General features: G+C 38.0%; 1 protein-coding gene across 3 annotated transcripts in view; it reads right to left on the bottom strand.

Annotated features, from left to right (window-relative positions):
* The window catches only part of CEMIP2 (cell migration inducing hyaluronidase 2), a 67,549-nt gene that overhangs the window by 38,943 nt on the left and 12,982 nt on the right, over positions 1 to 15,624 (bottom strand). For 2 of the 3 annotated variants that reach the window (XM_069476402.1, XM_069476405.1), the window contains exons 2-6: positions 12,280 to 12,622; positions 9,174 to 9,314; positions 8,003 to 8,564; positions 4,274 to 4,443; positions 1,196 to 1,384 (exon numbers count right to left, since the gene is read on the bottom strand). In XM_069476402.1, coding sequence (XP_069332503.1) covers positions 1,196 to 1,384; positions 4,274 to 4,443; positions 8,003 to 8,564; positions 9,174 to 9,314; positions 12,280 to 12,610 — 1,393 coding nt within the window. In that variant the 5' untranslated portion in view covers positions 12,611 to 12,622. The remainder of the gene's footprint in view (positions 1 to 1,195; positions 1,385 to 4,273; positions 4,444 to 8,002; positions 8,565 to 9,173; positions 9,315 to 12,279; positions 12,623 to 15,624) is intronic. The other variant, XM_069476404.1, reaches the window with a different exon arrangement.

Genomic DNA, 15,624 nt, shown 5'->3' with positions numbered 1-15,624 from the left:
CTTGTAAATTCCCTCCTTTACTGGAAGCTTAGAAGCACTTTAATAATGAGCTTTTCTCTGATGCTTATATAAACTCAGGAAGGAAAAATACACATAAATCATGGGAGGTGAGTTCATGAAGACTCATCATGTAGACTTGTTGACAAGAGTGGGAATTTCCAAAAAGATGAATGCCAGGCCAGATTGGTATCGTAGTTATGGGGGTTTTTTGGTTGTTGTTTTTGTTTTGCTTATGCCCTGTGTTATCAACAAGGAAAAGTACAACACTGAATAAAGCACGGAGAAAGAGTGCCAAGTGAGCCAATCACTTTTTTTTTAAAGCAGAAAATTTTTCCTTCAACTTGCAAAACTCTAACTTATCTACTACTCTAAATGACTGAAAAACTGAATAAGCACTTATTGAACAGTTACTGGAAACTCTTTTGTTTTATACTATAAATGTATAATCTTGAGTACAGAAGCAAAGAAAACAATATGATGAGTGAAATGCATAATGAATTCCGTAAGTGAAGCAATGTGCACAGGGGCTTTGCCTAGTGTCAGGCTCAAAATAAGTATCTGGTAAATGTCAGGCATTCTTCCTATACACAACCTACAATGAGAATCTTTTTGTGTGTTCTCCTTTAAAAACATATTATTCAAGATTATGATGGGACATACAGTCTTATGAAAATAACTATTTAGTTTCATTTTAAATATTAATGAAATTTACTTTTTGCCAAGTAAGTAGACAGGCACTCAAAAACCATGGGATTTTTTTTTTTTTTTTAAGAAAGACTTCTTGGCTCTTGGTACATTGAGTAATTACTAATTATAATATACAATTAACAAAAAAATCAAGAAAGACTTCTATTAAAAAATAGATCTAGTTAATAGCTGGGTTTAATATTATCTGATAGTAGAAAAATAAGGAAAAAACTGGAAAAGACTTTGGAAAATCAAGCCATCTAGTCCACATTTTTTTTTTTTAACAAAGAAACTGAAGCAAAGAAACACGGACGTGGCCTGCCACGTATCATTAACAGCAAAATATTGCTCAATAACTCTGGAACCTCGTGTTCAATGCAGTCCACTGCTACAACTTTCAGTATTAATGATGATGGTGGTGGTGGTAACTGGGAAGAAAAAAGATTCCAGGAATCAAATCCCAAGAAAAGAATGTGTTTCCCAAGAAGTACTCTGAGCAGTCTGATACCTTTGACTTTGACCTGAAAATGGCTGCACTCGGGACATGGAAGAAGAGTGAACTCCTCTGCTTGGTACATAGAATAGTCGGTGCTTGCGACCACAATCTGGTCTCCGGGTTTCCAGCTACTAACATCATCCAGCAAATGAAGCTTCACTCCATCCACAACCTCTACCCGGAAACCTGAAAGAGAAACACCTAAACCAAAAAAAAAACCAAAAAAAAGTGATGCATTAACAGTAATTTTTCCTTCTAAATTCAACACTGTCACTGATTCACAAATCAAAAGATAAGGTAACCACAATCCAGCAAACTTTTACTAATGCTACCTGTGTGTCAGCCACTCTGCAGATACAAATGATAAAAATATGAAAATATACATCCCTGCCCTCAAAGGGAAGAATGCCCCATACATCTCTAGCCTAGCCATGATGGGACACACGATGTCACTTTAGGAAACTGTTCTTTTATAATTTTGAAGGTGGCTCTCAATCCCCAGATCTCTTGCTGTATTTCAACTCAGTGCTAAAACTGTATTACTGCCCCCAAACCATCTTAATTTGTAACAAGAACATATTCTCAGGTAGAAGTTGCCAAGCACAGAACAGGTCTGTAATAAATATCAATGCTTCCATTTGAACCAAGCACAGAACAAGAGACAGGATATTAGTGCACAGTCAATCTTAATATTAAGAATAACAGTTTATCTCAGAAAATCCCTCATTTCTGTGCCTTTGCTCACGCTTTATTCTTTACCTAGAATGTCCCTCCTTTCTTCTTTACCAACAAAGATACCTTTTTATAAAGTTCAGGTGAATCTTCAAAGACATCCCAAATTTCCTTGCTGGAAGCAACCTCTCTCTCTCTCTCTGGTGTTCTCATGGTATTCTCTCTGGTGTTGTTCACACCTTCCTAAAGGGAGACTAGCTCACCTCCTTAGAAGCTGCAGCAGGGAAGGCAGCACACTGCATCCATTTATGTATTCACTACTCTGTTTGTAGTACAGTTCCATGGGTATCTGCTGACTAGGAGAGTATGGCCAGCATGCTCTGCTGTGTCACCTAAGGTCACATGACAGTGCCCCTGCCCAACTCAGCTCCTTTCCTGGGATGATGTAAATTATGCAATCTAAGAACTACTAATTACTGATTTTTCCTAATATCTCCTTTGAAACTCAAAGTTGGTTCCCAATTAGGCAGACAAGCACTGAACAGAAAGCTGATCCAACTTCTCCATAACTTATATTTCTTTTACTAATACATGCAACGCAGTGTAGAAATATTTCCTGCTTCTCTAACATCCATGATACAATGTCACAAGCCAAAAGCTGATTTAATGGAAACATGTACAGAAGAGATGGAAGCTACTTCATAACATTGATGCGGGAGGAAAAACACCACATTTCAAAGATAACTGTTTAATAAATATCTGTACTTCTTAATCATCCTTCTAATTAATGGCATGCTACTCTGGGGCCACTTCAAGATGCTGGCTCTATAGGATGATGATATGAGTGAAAGAACACATTTACTTAGGAGAATCAAAAGGAGAGAAATTCAGGCAAGGAATAGTAGAGATATTCTTACAGTCTTGAGCCCGCTATCCAGATAAAACCTAACATGGGCAAGTCTTGGATTCTGTTCTTTTAGACTCTGATCTACCCTGCTTTACTATCTCTACAAAGCACAAAAATAAGTACCTAAAAAATTTTCAAGTATTTTTACATGTTTCTTCTATCCAGATACTACAGCCCATAATGAGATTTTATCCAAATACTATTAATTATCAACAATAACAATAGCTAACAGTCCTTGGGGCTTCACATGCATAACCTTTCATCAAAACAACTGTGAGAGATACCAACTTTATATTCATTAGAGATGAAGAAACCACAGGTCTCCGAGTTAAACAGCTAAAAATTGGTAGAGCCCAGAACTGAATGCCAGTCTAATTCCAGAGACCAGTTTCTTAACCTTTAAATATACTGCCTTCCTAACAAGCAAAACAAGTAGGTTAAGAACAAAGATAATACAAAATTCATGGCGGCAACGGCAATCACTAACCAAAATTTCAGATTTTTACCAAAAATGAAAAATACTTCCCCAAAAAAGGGCAGCTAAGAAATATTCATTTTTTTCCATATAAAATTTCAGTAATGCTTTTTTTAAAAGATGACTACTAGATAAATGTTTTGACTTGAAAGATCATTAGAATTTGTTTCTTTCTGTTTAAAAAAAAAACGCCAGAAGATTAGAAGGGAAAGATTTGTACTATTAAATAATTCCTCTCCTTTTTTGGTTTTAAAAGAAAATCTTTTCACTTGCTCTGGCCTGTGAGTCCCTGCCCCTCGAGGAGGCCAGGCTGTGGGGCCTGGGGGAGGGTAGTGAAAAAGAAAAGAAAAAAGAAAATCCTGCCTAAGATTATCTCCGATTAGCACTACCGAATTGGAAGCATGAAAGGAAGTAAGTTCATTCTCCCTGCTTCCTGGAGAGAAGTTCCACCTCTTCCAGAAAGTAAGAGTCCCTGAGAACAGGGGACACAAACAACATCCTATGATAGATGGCTAGAATGTACCCTCTTCCAGAAAAGAGTAGTTGTCAGTAATGTGGAAATGAAGACAACATTTCCTACAAAGGAAATATTGACTCGAGGTCTGTCAGCAATTATCCTCTATCTACAATCTTACTGAAGGCATTACCACTAATCTCCACTTACAGGACCAAATTCCGGATAAGAAATGCTTCTCACCCGCCTATGCGTTTTGGCAGAGGCAGGAAAGCAGCAGTCATCTTGGAGGCAGAAAGCTGGGGCTAGATTCCAGCTTCCTCATCCCTAATAGATACCACCTCCTCAGCACGAACCCAGAAGGTTGCTTTCCAGACTAGAATGATCTATCCTAGTTTGGAGACCACCCCCAATTCAACTTTGGTCTAAAAGACTAAGCACAGTAGGGAAACTATAAGTTTCAGCTTCAACTAGTGGAGAAATCTAACCAGATAGACTGTCATCTGAACACAATACTACTTTTTTAAAATCTGTCACAATACTTACCAGTGTCTTACAAGAATATAAACTGTGCTTGCCTACCTTCAATCCACTCACTATAAGCTGTCACAGAGAACTTCTGCCCATCCACGGTATAAAATTCTCTTTGGGCAAGAGCCTTCCCGCCACTACTGTGATTTTCATAATTTCTCACAGATTCATTGCAAGAAGTGCTTCCACCGTCAATGACACCAACTAAAGCCCAAGCTTGCCTAGAAAGAGAAAGAGCATGTGCTTTTGATTATTTGTCATGGTATTGACCCAAATCCCTGACGCAGATGTTATGACAGGGTGCTGTTTGATTCTCATATTTCATTTTTACCAATCCCTAAGCCTTCTTCCACAAGGTCGCCATTCCAAACCTTGACTGAAGCAAGCAATGTCACGGAAGGAAATACACCTGGTTTTTAAATACTTGTTTGTCTAGCTCTGTAACAGGTGAAACACTGAAGACTGTGACTTCAATTAATCACTGACTTCCTTCCTCCATACACACCCATCTTACTCATTCTGGCCACAAATCCATTTATTTGCTATCTTTTAAAAGAACTTATCACCTGCTTTCTTTTAAACTATCTTCTCTACAATGTTCTCAAAAATCTAGCTGCATAACAGAATTAACCTGGGAAGCTTGAGAAATATATCGATGCTCAGACACCATCCCAAATGAAAGCAATTGTCATAGCTAAAGGTTGGGCCCAGTGTTTGCACGGTTTTAAAGTTCCCAGGTGATTTGAATGTACACCTGGCCTTGAGAACCACTGAGTTTGAGCAGTGGCTCCCAACCTTTAGCAAACATCAGAATCACCTGGAAATGAGATTGCTGGGCCCCACCCTCTGAGTGTCTGAGGTAGGACTAGAGAATTTGCATTTCTAACAGGTTCCCACTTGATGCTAATGCTGCTGGTCAGGGCACCGTACTTTGAGAACTCCTAAATTAGAGATTAGAGTAGTAATTATCAACCTTCAATCTCCTGGGGGGGTCCTATCCTTCTCCCTGATGTAGTGATCTAAGCTGGGCCCCAGGCCAGGATTTTTTAAAGTCTCCAGGTGTGCAAGCAAGGTTGTGAACCACTGAGTTAGAGGTTTCTTAACATTCTTATAGCAAAGCTGTAGAATCACTATCCAATACATTTTAAACTTTACATACTATATGTCTATTTGTTGAAAGCAATGAATTTGAAAATGCCATTCCTTCTGATACTAAATATCTGAGAGACTTGCTCAAACTTGTGGCCAAAAGCAATCAAAGAAAAAGGACGATTTTTTAAAAAGCCAGAAAATTGGCCTTAAGACTCCTGGTGCAAAACATGAAAAGAAAAATGTCAACTTCCTACTCTAGAAAAAAATGCCAAATGTAATCTGTGCCAGACAGATGGCTGGATAGTCACAGATAAAAATTAACTAAAGCAAGCCTACACCCTGATAAATTCCACAGCTGCCCGTGTGCATTAGCTACTCTTTGGATGACAATGCTTTGTAGCTCTATTTATATCCCTGGATACAGCAGAAAGAATCAAATAAAGAATGTCTCAATTTATTATCTCCTATTTGAGAGGGAAGGAGAGGAAGAATATCAGAGGCTTCCTTTATTTACCAGAACTGCCTCAGCAATTAGAAAACAATGTTCTCTTTTATCGCCATTATCTCCAAAACACTCCTACTTCCCTCCTCCACTTGAGGAAAATTTCAGCACTAGAACATTATCTTCAAAGGGCTATGTGTTTATGTACATTGGAGATAATGCGCATGCAATGGAATGGTTGGCAGAGGATCACAACTCTCCTTCCTCTGTCAACTAGGGGCAATATTTAAAGGGAATTTAGAAACTGGTAGGGAGTGAAACCAAAGAAAGTCAAAATATTCACAGCCAATGAACACACAAATCTAGAAACAACAAATGCATGAAGAAAAAGAAATTGTACTCCCTGGCGTTACTGGATAATGAAACAAAGCAGGTCTCTAACTTTAAAAAGACCATGCTTCTACTCCTGGGTCTATAAATTATAGAAATATATGCACACGTACATCAAGAGATGGGTAAACGCACATTTTAGAGAAGCATTTTTTTTTTTTTACAATAGGTCCTAACTAGAAAGCCACTCAGATATCCACCAGTAAATAAATTGTAGCATAGTGATCCAATAGAAAATAAACAGCATTGAAAATGAACCAATACTACATGCAATGTGAATAACATTTAATAATATAGCATTGCACAAAGAAGCCAGAAACAAAGTATGATATATTGTCTGCTTCCATTTATATGAAGTTCAAAAACAGGCAAACCTAAACTTTAGTAGATCCCACAAATTCAGGAGCCTGATTACCTTTGGTGGGGAAGGAATGATTAGGGCATAGGGGGGTTAGGAAGGGGCTTCTGGGCTGCTGGCAAAGTCCTACTTCTTGACCTGGGTGGTATTTACACAGGTATCATGTTGTGACAGACCATTAACATTCTTGTTTTCAACACTTTCTTGTGTTTGTACTAATTAAAAAAAAAAAAAAAAGCCCTCTGAGGTTTTGCACATGGTTTTTCCCTCTGTCTAGAAAGCCTTCCTTCTCCACTGTCTACACAGCACACCCCTAAACTTCCTTCACACGTCTTGCTTTATAGGAAAGCCTGCACCAGTTCCAGAGGCCAATTAATATAGGAATTCTTTCTACTTAGGCTCTCATTACATCCTGTAACTGCAGCAAGTGTTTCATTGTATGATCATGTATTTAGGTCTCTGTTTATCCACTAGATTAAGTGAAAGCTCTAAGACAGCGTCCTTTCCCCTAACCATCTATGGATATCGAGCATTTAGCATCTCCTGAATATTCCTCAGGTGAATAAAAAGCATTTCTAAAGTGTTACAGACCCTTTTTCTTCACTAGTTTTTGTCTTCTTAACCTTCTCTAGAATTGTAAATAACATTCCATTCCAACAACCTACCATCAAAGGAAATAAATAATAACTAGATCAATTATTTCAGCATGTGGGTTTTGAGGTCTTCTTTCTTTTTTCACTGCAGATATTCCCCAACTTTTCTAAGAACACTCAGCAGAATTAAAACTTCTGTTTTTTTGAATTAAATGTTGAACCAGCTACTTCTCCCTGACTCCAAACTGCATTAGGAAATCATGGTTAATTAGAATATGGCACAAGAACCATAAATAGTAGAAACGAATTCTACCATCCAGATGAATTTCCCAGCTCTCTAACTTTTTCCTTCCTCGCATATGCCAGGGCTCCACAGACCTGCGCCAATCAATTAAGCAGATTCCAATTAGCATGCAAAGGAGTCCAAAAACAGAGAGGAAAAGAAAACTCTGCATGCTCTACCCCCTTGGGCTTTTAAGATAGATTTTATACCTTAGCATGAAATTGTGCCCTAACCTTTCAACTCATAAATTGCTGCAATTAGCCTGAGTTTCATATTATGTTCAGAAAGTAGTGAAAGGAGGAAGTAACCTCAGAGGCAAATTGCCCTTCAACTGCCCGATTGTTTTTTAGTACCACATTTCTGTTCTGAACTCTTCACAAGCCTGACACTGCAGTTCGCAAAGGCCTTCTTAAACCAAAGCCAAGCAAAGAGCTTTTGTACCCCATGTTCTGTCCCCCAGTTCCACGTTTCAGAGCTGCCTTTGCTCCAGGCGGTGGCAGCCATTCTGACACCTGAGTTCAGGCTGCGGTGTGTTGTGGTTCCTTTCCCCACCCTCACTCTGCTCTCATCCAGACACACACTCGAACACAGAGCCGGGAAGAAAAGAACAAAGTTTGCCTACCTGTAGCCCAGTCCTTGGATCAGTTTACTTCCCAACCGGTCCTGGATCATCTCGATCGTTCCCTGCAAGAGGCTTTTGGCTGCTGAATCTCCGACAGCGATGGCAACAATCCGACCTGGGTCCTGTGATCTCAGAAACTCCTGAAGCCGCCGACTCTCATTGTGGTATTCGTGGGTATCAAACCTGTCACTTTCCAAAATTTTGGCCGTGTCTTGGTCAATGACCCTCACATTGAGGCCCCTGGAAAAGTTCTTTTCAAAGGTGTAGGACCCAAAGGGCAAGCCTGAGGAATGCAGGGTCCTCGCCAGCAACGTCCACGATGTCGTCCGTGCCCCGTGTAACTCCAGTGTCCCGCCAGCTTCCACACCGATAAACTTTTTGCCAAATGTTGGCATACTTTCACCTTCATCTGACTTGCCATACAAGGCAATCGTCGCTTTGGATTTATAGCGGCATTTTTCTGCTCCAATATGAAGCGCCCCACCATCCTGGATAAGGATGTAACGAGTCCTTAAAGTAATATTTCTGGATCCATCTTTATCGTCCCCAAATACAAGCAGTCCTGCAGGGAACAACAGTACTGTAAGCCAACATCTAAAACATCTTTCTGATATATAAAGAAATAGATTTTACCTTAAGGGAGGAAGAATTCACTTCCACAATTAAATTGGAAATAAGAATTTACTAAGAGTCTGCTTAGAAAATTAAACTGGGTTTCAAAACATAGTAAAGGGAAAAATGAAGTGTTTGTATCTTAACACACTAAAAATGCCCATGAGTATGAATTTTAATGCGTTCACTTTAGAGGTAAATGATTTCTAGAAAAATAATGAAGAGTCTACAGATCTGAATCTCACTTTTATATATACAACTCAAGTTACCGCTCTCTTTACTCTCCATTACTTGTAACAAGGATTTAGCTCCGAGAGATCACTTCTCTGGAACTACTTGTCTATAAATCAAGGTTCTTGATTTGAGTGATGTCTAAGATCCTTATAGCTCTTGAGTTCTATGGTTCTACCTTAGGAATTTTTCACAACTCCATGGCTAGAGTGATACCACATCCTAAAGGCTACTGTGTGTAAGAATAGTTTTCTACCTAAGGAACATTAAATCTACCCCACATTATAGAGCAACTTTGCAGTTCCCATAGGCAGAGACTATTAACAACCTCCATCCTGAATGATTATAGAATTCACTGTGACATCTGAGGTCAGACGGAACATATCTCCCTCCTTGATAACAACTTGTTTTGCAGAATCTTGTCCTGGATCCCAGTTCCTGAGACGGGGATTTTGATCTGGGCAATTCTCTACAAAAAAGAAAAACACAACATGGGTATCCCATCCAACCCAACAAAATGCAAGAATACCATCAGCCAAATCCAAGCACTACCATGCAGATCTGTAAGAAATGTACCAAAATATTTTGATTTCTTGCCATTAAGCTAGAAATCCCACTTCCTCTCACCAAGCAGAGAATGTCATATCTTTTAATTTTTCAACGCATTAAAAAAAAAAGTGTCACCACAAAACTAAGTTGCTAGCATCTGCTTCAGGTGAAACTTCACAAGGTAAAAATCGAGTTCACCTGAATCAACTACTCTGGAAATAAACCAACAGTAAGAGAAAAAAATTTTTAAATTGTCCTGGTACTCACACTAGAAAACTGTTTTAGGAAAGAAAATATGTTCACACATACTAGTAAATCAAAAATGGAAATTTGATAAATAATATGTCTACTTGGTCTTTCTAAGTTCCTTCCTATGCATAGTGAATCACAAAGTAGGTGATAATAGCACCTCTGTGCAGGGCAGATGCTGAGAAATATTATTGTCTTCAGCCATGTACACCTTCCTGATGAAACCGCAGGAGGCAAGTGACCGAAGACATGACTTCTCATTTTCAGAGATGAGGAAATTACAGGTTAGAGAAGCCAAAAATCACTTCGCAAACCGAGTGATATGGAAGTTCCCCCTTTCGGCAATGAGTTTTGGTTTTGTTTTTGTTTTTTTTTTAACTTTACTAGAATTAGAACTTGCCTTAGGTGATAATGAAAACATAAAAGTATTCTGCACTGCCACAGCTATTCAATGTATGAAACCTTTAGTATCTGCCATAATTTGGAAGTGGAGGGGAAAAATAAAAATCACACCTTCCATTTTGATCAGCTAAGATCAAGTCTTTGTTGAGCATCAGTTTATTCACTCTGTACCATATACTATAATATTTATAAAGCATAGAATGAATGCACATTTCCTAAGAGTTTATAATTGAGCTAGGGAGGAAAAGCTACCAAGTACGAAACAATAAATTGCTGAACAATGTGGTAGTAATTCAGGTACAAACAACCTCAGGCAAAGGAGAAATGGGAAGGAATAACTGAGGTGGCTTCATGGAATAGGTGACACCAGACCTGGACCCCAAATTATGGAGAGTATTTACATAGGAGGAGCATGAAGGAGAGAAAACACCAGCAATGCAAGTATCCAATGCTATCCAAGTCTGTTTGGTTGCTTAGTTAGAGAAGCAAGGTGTCTGTCACCTACATTCAAGCAAAGGTAGGAATAGACAAGATATGCTTGGGAACCACATGAAAAAATTCTTTTTGTTAAGGTGGACGGTACATAATATGAGAAAAAGCAGAAACTGGATGCAGAACAAAGACATCATTTTATGTAGAAAAAAATTCTGACTCATCATTGTGAACTTGCATAACACTAATGCAAACATCTTCCTGTTTCTAAACTCTTATATTGCCCTAGGCGTATGCTTTCTCTTTGAGGTGACAGTAACAGCAGTTAAAATTAGTCTGGCTGGTTAAGTCCTTGACAATTATTTCATGGAATTAAATTTTCTCACAGCATTTTCATAATCGTTGATATTTAATTCTTCTGATAAATTAAAGATCATAACTATTATACTAAAAACAATCTTTAAACTTTCCTGGCCATCAAAGAAACAAGAAATCTCTTAGATTGGTTCTGACTTAATACTGAGGATTTCTTGAACTTTTTTCCCACCTCCCTCATCCCAAAAAACATCTAGCTGGAATTCTCCATAGTGTTATAACAAAGACTGTACCCAGCTACAGAGAAAGAAATCCAATCTTTTGAGATCTGGAGCCTACTTCAATAGTTATATAATTCCTCTTAATTGTTTATAATTATTCCCCAGGACAGCATGCTTCATTAGAACCTTCACCAAAAATTCCAGTCTGTTTGCTCCCAGTAAAATACACTTAATGAGAAAATGTGTGGTCTGTACAAAGCACTGAAAAACAGCTCAGCCAGCCACAACTTCCCAGTTACCCACTTGTAGAGCAGTGAGTGCATTATCAAAGTTATGTAATAGCAACAACCGCAGTGAGGCTGACCCTGAAATATTTCAGCATACCAGATCTTTCCACTGATGATCTGCACTTATACTGCCAAAATGTAAAACTAAAGAATGTTGATTCAAGGAACCACATCAGCAATTCAATGGAATACAAAAACACCAATGAAAGCCACAGATCTGCAGCTCTGATTTCCCACTAGTCTAGCATTCCTTTACTGTAGATTAGTTGGGAAGTATGAATCAGCAGCAATAAACTTGATTACTCCGCTGGGAAAAGGAAAGAGGAAGTCAATACTGCATACAATAAAAATCAATGTTATAAGTTTATAATGTGGTCTGTTAGCTTGGTCAATAAAGATATTGATATGAAGATCTCTCTTACTTCAGGTCTATTCTCTTAAAAGTATTAAAACTACTTCCCCAGGACCTTAAAATCTATAAAATCCCTAAAGCACCCATAAAAACTAAATAAAATAATATCTGTAAGTCTTATAAATGGTAATATGCTTCTTAATTGTTATATTCATCTAAGGAGGTGTCCAAATGTCATTTGAGAGAGAAATGAAATACAATTGCTTTTTAATATCTATATATACCTCATTCTAAAACTTGAAAGTTTTTTTAAACATGTATTTAGCAACCAAGATTTCAAACAAATCATCAAATCCTTTTGCCTACGATAGGCATTTCCAAAAGATGCTCCAAGAATTCCTTAAGCACTGGGACAAAGTGGCAAAATGGATAGAAACAGGCATCATTTAATTTTATAATTTCCAATGCAGTCCTTGAACAGTTGCTCTCGTTCATAAGTTACACATCATATTACCTGTGTATTAGTTAGCTAGAGCCACCTTAAGATAATGAAAGTTTTTAAAAAATTATTCTACTATTTCCTCTTCTCCTAGAATATGTTCTATGTGTGCACACAGACACACTTACCATCTGGAGCATATTTTGAAGATATTCCTAAAATGACTGCAAGTGCAACAAAAAATGAGAAACTAGTAATAGCAAAGCAAATGAAAGTGTTTTTGTGTCTCTTCTGCTTTCGGCTTTCTCTCTGGGTTTGCTGTTCTTCAGGTGAGAAGGCAAAGGTTGCCCGGGCTTCTTGTTGGATGGAGGTAAATTTGGCTGAAGCTTGGCTCTTTGGAGGAGGAGGGGGACGCAGTGGGACAACCTTCCCTGGAACGTAACCAGATGAGCGATGGCTGTTTCCATTCTGAGGTTGGAGGAAAGCAGGGGAGTGTCCCCTGGAATCAGTGGCATACATGATACACTGTCACTGTGAAAAGAAAAAAAATTAAAGTTGAGAATATGTGAATTGTAAATGGCTTTTTAAGTACTTTTTTTTAATGCAGTAAATCTATAACATAAAACTTACTATTTTAACTCTTGTAAGGATACAGTTCAGTGGCATTAAATATTTTCACAAAATTGTGCAACCATCACCACTACCAATTTACAAAACTTTTTCACTATCCCAAACAGAAACTCTATAACCATTAAGTAATTCCCCATTTTCCCCCAGCCCCTGGTAACCACCAGAATGACTTTCTGGAAATATCAAGTCAACTTACATCCCTGATACAATAAACTAAGTCAACAATCACCCTCACTAACTGTGTTTGAATGCCACTGCTTCTCAACCCTGGATACAAATTATAATCACCTACTAACACAAATGCCCAGTGCCTAACAATTAAGTTAGGATTGCTGCGCCTGGGATCCAACTATCTGTATCTTTTAAATGCTTCCCAAGAGATTCTAACGAGGATCTAGGTTGAGAGCCACTGTTCTATACCAACTGCTCTCAATTCTCAGTATGTGTAAGAATCATCAGGGAAGCTTATTAAAAATGTAGATTCCCAGGCTCTTTGCCCCTGTAATTCTGGCTCGGTTGGTGCAAGGAGGACCCTGAAGTTTACATTTTTTAAAAAATATATATTGTTGACCCTGAAGCAGGTGATCACACTTTGAATATAATGATATTATTCTAAGCTCTTCAAATGGAAGTTAAAAGTCTATGTGTCATATGAGGACCACAGGGTAGCCCTAAAAAGTTCCAACAGATAGGCATTCATGTTTGGGTGTTTAATTCCCCTACTAGATTCATCTCGTGGTTAAGCAATTAAGTAATTCTATCTGTGTTATCACTTAACCATAGACTCTGAATTCCTGTAGTGAGAAAGTCTTACATCTATCTTACCTCTTTAAATCCTCAAATTTTGTTTAAAAAACAGCAGACATTCAAATATTATGGATAAGATGATAAAAAAGATAGCCATCGCACTTAGTGCCAGGCACTGTTACAACCACCTTACGTGTATTAACTCATTTAACATATTTAATAAAACAAATCTAAGAGTAAGTGGCATGACCCCAATTTTAAACACTAGAAAAACTAGAAAGGTTAATTAACTTCCCCAAAGGTCACACAGTTAACAAAGAGGAGAACCAGAACTTAAACTCAGGTATTTTGACTCTAAAGTTCAGGCTTTTAATATACACTGCTGTGTCTTTTCAAACAATTGAGAGGCAACAACTTCAAAGGGTATAACTAGAACTGTGCTGAGTCTGAAAGGGCAAATTAATCTCAGGAATTCTTCATGCAGAAGTTTGCTAGAATATACATGATTCCTTTTTATCTAACAGAAGTGGACACATAAAAAAGGGAAGTCCTTTTTCATTTTTTATGTTCTTTATAGAGAGCACTTACAAGGTTTTGAGTGAAAGAATAAGTTTTGAATGAAACTTTGTTAATTTGCCAAGAGAAAGGAAGGAAGGAAGAAAGGAGGGGGAGAGGGGAGGGGGAGGGAAGGAAGGAAAGAAGGAAGGAAGGAAGGAAGGAAGGAAGGAAGGAAGGGGGAAGGAAAATAGCTATACCATATAATGTTCTTATTGCAATGACTGTGGATAAGTAAAACGTGCTCAATGGCTTCAGAAACATGGTGTTTAACCTCTTCCATCACATCCCTTCCTTAACAACTAGAGCATCTCAGGGTCACCTGACTTCATTCAATACCCTTACAATTAATCCCCTTCATCTTCTGCCAAACGATATGATCCTAGTCACAAGGGTACCTCTAAATTGCTCTAAACTATCAGCAAGCCCATTGAACACAAAATGGTCATTAGAGAAGCCACAAATAAGCATTCCCAGGACCCAAACGACCTGGAAATTAATGGGAACAGAAAGGAAATCTAATCAGGAATTGATGCTGATTTTACACGGAGCAAAGAAAGTTCTCAGAGTCAGTGTGTCTGTCAAAACCACTTGGTTTGTGAGGTTTGATTTCTAAACAAAAGTAATTATTTAGATGAAGCTTAAGCTTCATAACAAAGGAAAAACAACACCATTCAAGGTGCTATTGAGGGAATTGCTGCATGTGCCTAGCAGCAGACCAAAATAATGGTGACATCCCGCTGGAACAAATGAAAGAGTATAACAAAGACCCTTTTATGATCCTGTATTAACAAAGAAAGGCCTAAAGTAGATATTCTGGAGTGCTGGCTCACCAGGGTGGGTGGGGAATCAGACCCTAATCTGCTCTGAAAGGGAGTGGGAACCTTTTGTTTCAGAGCTGCAATCATCTGATACTTGATTGTTTCAGGGTGAGAAAGGTTGTCATTACTTAACAGGCTGAGGGGGAGGGGGATGTTGGTGGGAGATAATGGGTCTCCAGATGTACCAACAATAAAACAAAAGCCACCAGAGGCTAAATGAAGTCACCAGCCCACTGGGAATAATTTGTGTCTTCACAGTCACAAAATGGTATCCTCACATGAAAATTCAGATGGTAGCCACCACAAACTAAAGTGGTCAATAAATCAAAAATAATCACAGCTGTGTTTTTTTCTATAACTATTCGGCAAAACATATATATGTATGTGTGTGCGTGTGTACACATTCAATCCATTAGCTCTATTTTATTGAAAAACATATAAATGCATAAGCAACAAATATCATTCTTTTCCTGAGCAATGCATTGTTGCAAACATATCTTAGAATAAAATAACACACAAAAGAATCATATTTTAAGCAGATTTCCCCCTCAATTTATTAAGATTTTTAAAAATATAAGATACAAATATATTGCTTTAGGGTTTCATTTTACTTTAGAAATAATATTATATATCAATTACTTAAAAAAATATAATGATTGCTAGTTATAGATCTAAACTACTCATGGGGGAAAAAATGTCATTGCAATCACTCAGTAAGCATTTGTGAGATCTTGCTGTCATTAGAGGACTGTGGTAGGAACTCTGGGGGGAAAGGGGATA

This window comes from Eulemur rufifrons, chromosome 7 (assembly GCF_041146395.1).
Source record: "Eulemur rufifrons isolate Redbay chromosome 7, OSU_ERuf_1, whole genome shotgun sequence".
In the NCBI taxonomy this organism is placed as follows: Eukaryota; Metazoa; Chordata; class Mammalia; order Primates; family Lemuridae; genus Eulemur; species Eulemur rufifrons.
The sequence above is the reverse complement of the archived record's forward strand: the minus strand, read 5'-3'. Positions and strand labels throughout refer to the sequence as shown.